We start from the raw sequence: 1579 nt of genomic DNA on the forward strand, positions 1-1579 counted from the left end.
CCTGCTGAAATTCTTCCTGCGCTACCCTGAACTTATGGGGAGATTTGGACACCAGGTCCTCCAACTCTGGTTTTCCTGGGGAGACTGCAAGCAAACTGAGACTGAAGAAGCTGGTTTTGGCGTGTCTGATCAGCTGAACAGTGCTAACCCATTACTTCCCATTCTGAAGAGCAATTCCAGCATTTTACTTATTTTACTGGTACGTGACTTTCACAAGGACAGGCTGCTATCCTGGCCCTGATTTAGGGGGCTTTTTGGTTCTTAAAGCTCTTAGTGCTGTTATGAGGCCAAGGATTCTGCTAGAAGGGCCCATGTGTGTATACACAGACTTCCACCTCCCAGGGAAGCCTGATATGGAAAATGGGACTGCGTATGTGTGTTAGCTCTTTCTCTGTCATCCATCCACTGTGATAGAAAGGGATCTTTTGAGAGTTGGCTAGGAAGGGATCTGAAGGGTGCTGCTGATGTATGCCATGAAAAACCCCATTCCTTTCTCTATCCAGATATACAACTAGGTACTCCAGATTCTTCTGTGGCAGCCTTTCAAGAAGCTGTTTTGCTAATTTGGGAGCAATGGTTTACTACTGACAGATGAGAAGGGTATGAGGAACAAAGAACTTTGAAAAAGCAGCATGCAGAAAACAGGTCTTGAGGGCATGGCTTTCTGTTTGCTTGGGGTTTTAATTTTGTTTGTTTTTTAACTGGAGAGTCTTGTGAGAGATTTTTGCAGTACTCTTGAGTTTTCAGGACTGCAAATAGCATGTTTTATTGCTCTTAAAAGATAAAATAAAAATCTTGGGGCAGGGAAAATTAATCAGTGCAGGGCAGAAAGGGACCTTGAAGTAGCAGGACTAGTGTGTTTGCATTTAGCTGGCATAATGAGCTCTGTTAACCTACGTAATCATGACAGAATCCAGGTCCTGATGGCTGCTCAGAGGCCTTCTCTCACTGCCACGTCTCCCACCTGCCCTGTCACCCCTCCCCATCAGTGGCAACTTGTCCCATGACTGTTCAGCCAGTCACATAGTAAATACTTGCTAACATTTCCACACAAGAACATGAGATTTGCCTGTAAGGGCAAAAGCTAAGAGCTGTGATGTTTCTTCTCCAGCCTGTTAGAGAAATTAAAGCTATGTATCACTGAGAATAGAAACCCATGTCATCAGGCAGTGAAGAAGCAAGGTTTGGTTCTGAGTGGACACCTATCGGGCATTACAGACTGGCATGTATTTGTTCTGATCTAAGAGGCTGTGAAGTAAATTTTAGTATCCCAGGTTACTGAAATGACTGACAGGAGGGCTGTCGCATAGGGCAGTTCTTTCACAGTTAGGGTGATATTGCAGAGTAGCTAGCAACATCCAGGCATTTGACACCATTGCAGAGCATTAGTAAAAGTGATCAGTGAGTTGACATACCAGTACAAATTAAGGAGGAGAAGTGTCCCATGAGACTTGCCTACGCTGTTACCTTTGGCAGTAGTTCTGGAACCTTCATAAACTAAAGCAGATGTATACATCACAGGTCTATCAAAAAGCAAAAGAGAAACAATGGCTCCTTCCCTGAATGGTACAGCATTCCT

At 44.2% G+C, this 1579-nt stretch overlaps 1 protein-coding gene across 1 annotated transcript in view; it reads left to right on the top strand.

Moving 5' to 3' along the window:
• Positions 1 to 1579, top strand: part of MEI1 (meiosis inhibitor 1) — a 37853-nt gene that overhangs the window by 18752 nt on the left and 17522 nt on the right. Inside the window, 1 exon segment of the mRNA XM_009321987.1 lies at positions 1 to 199. This exon segment is cut by the window's left edge and continues 21 nt beyond it. Within this exon segment, the coding sequence (XP_009320262.1) occupies positions 1 to 199 (199 nt within the window).

This window comes from Pygoscelis adeliae, unplaced genomic scaffold, assembly GCF_000699105.1.
Source record: "Pygoscelis adeliae isolate BGI_AS28 unplaced genomic scaffold, ASM69910v1 Scaffold60, whole genome shotgun sequence".
In the NCBI taxonomy this organism is placed as follows: domain Eukaryota; kingdom Metazoa; phylum Chordata; class Aves; order Sphenisciformes; family Spheniscidae; genus Pygoscelis; species Pygoscelis adeliae.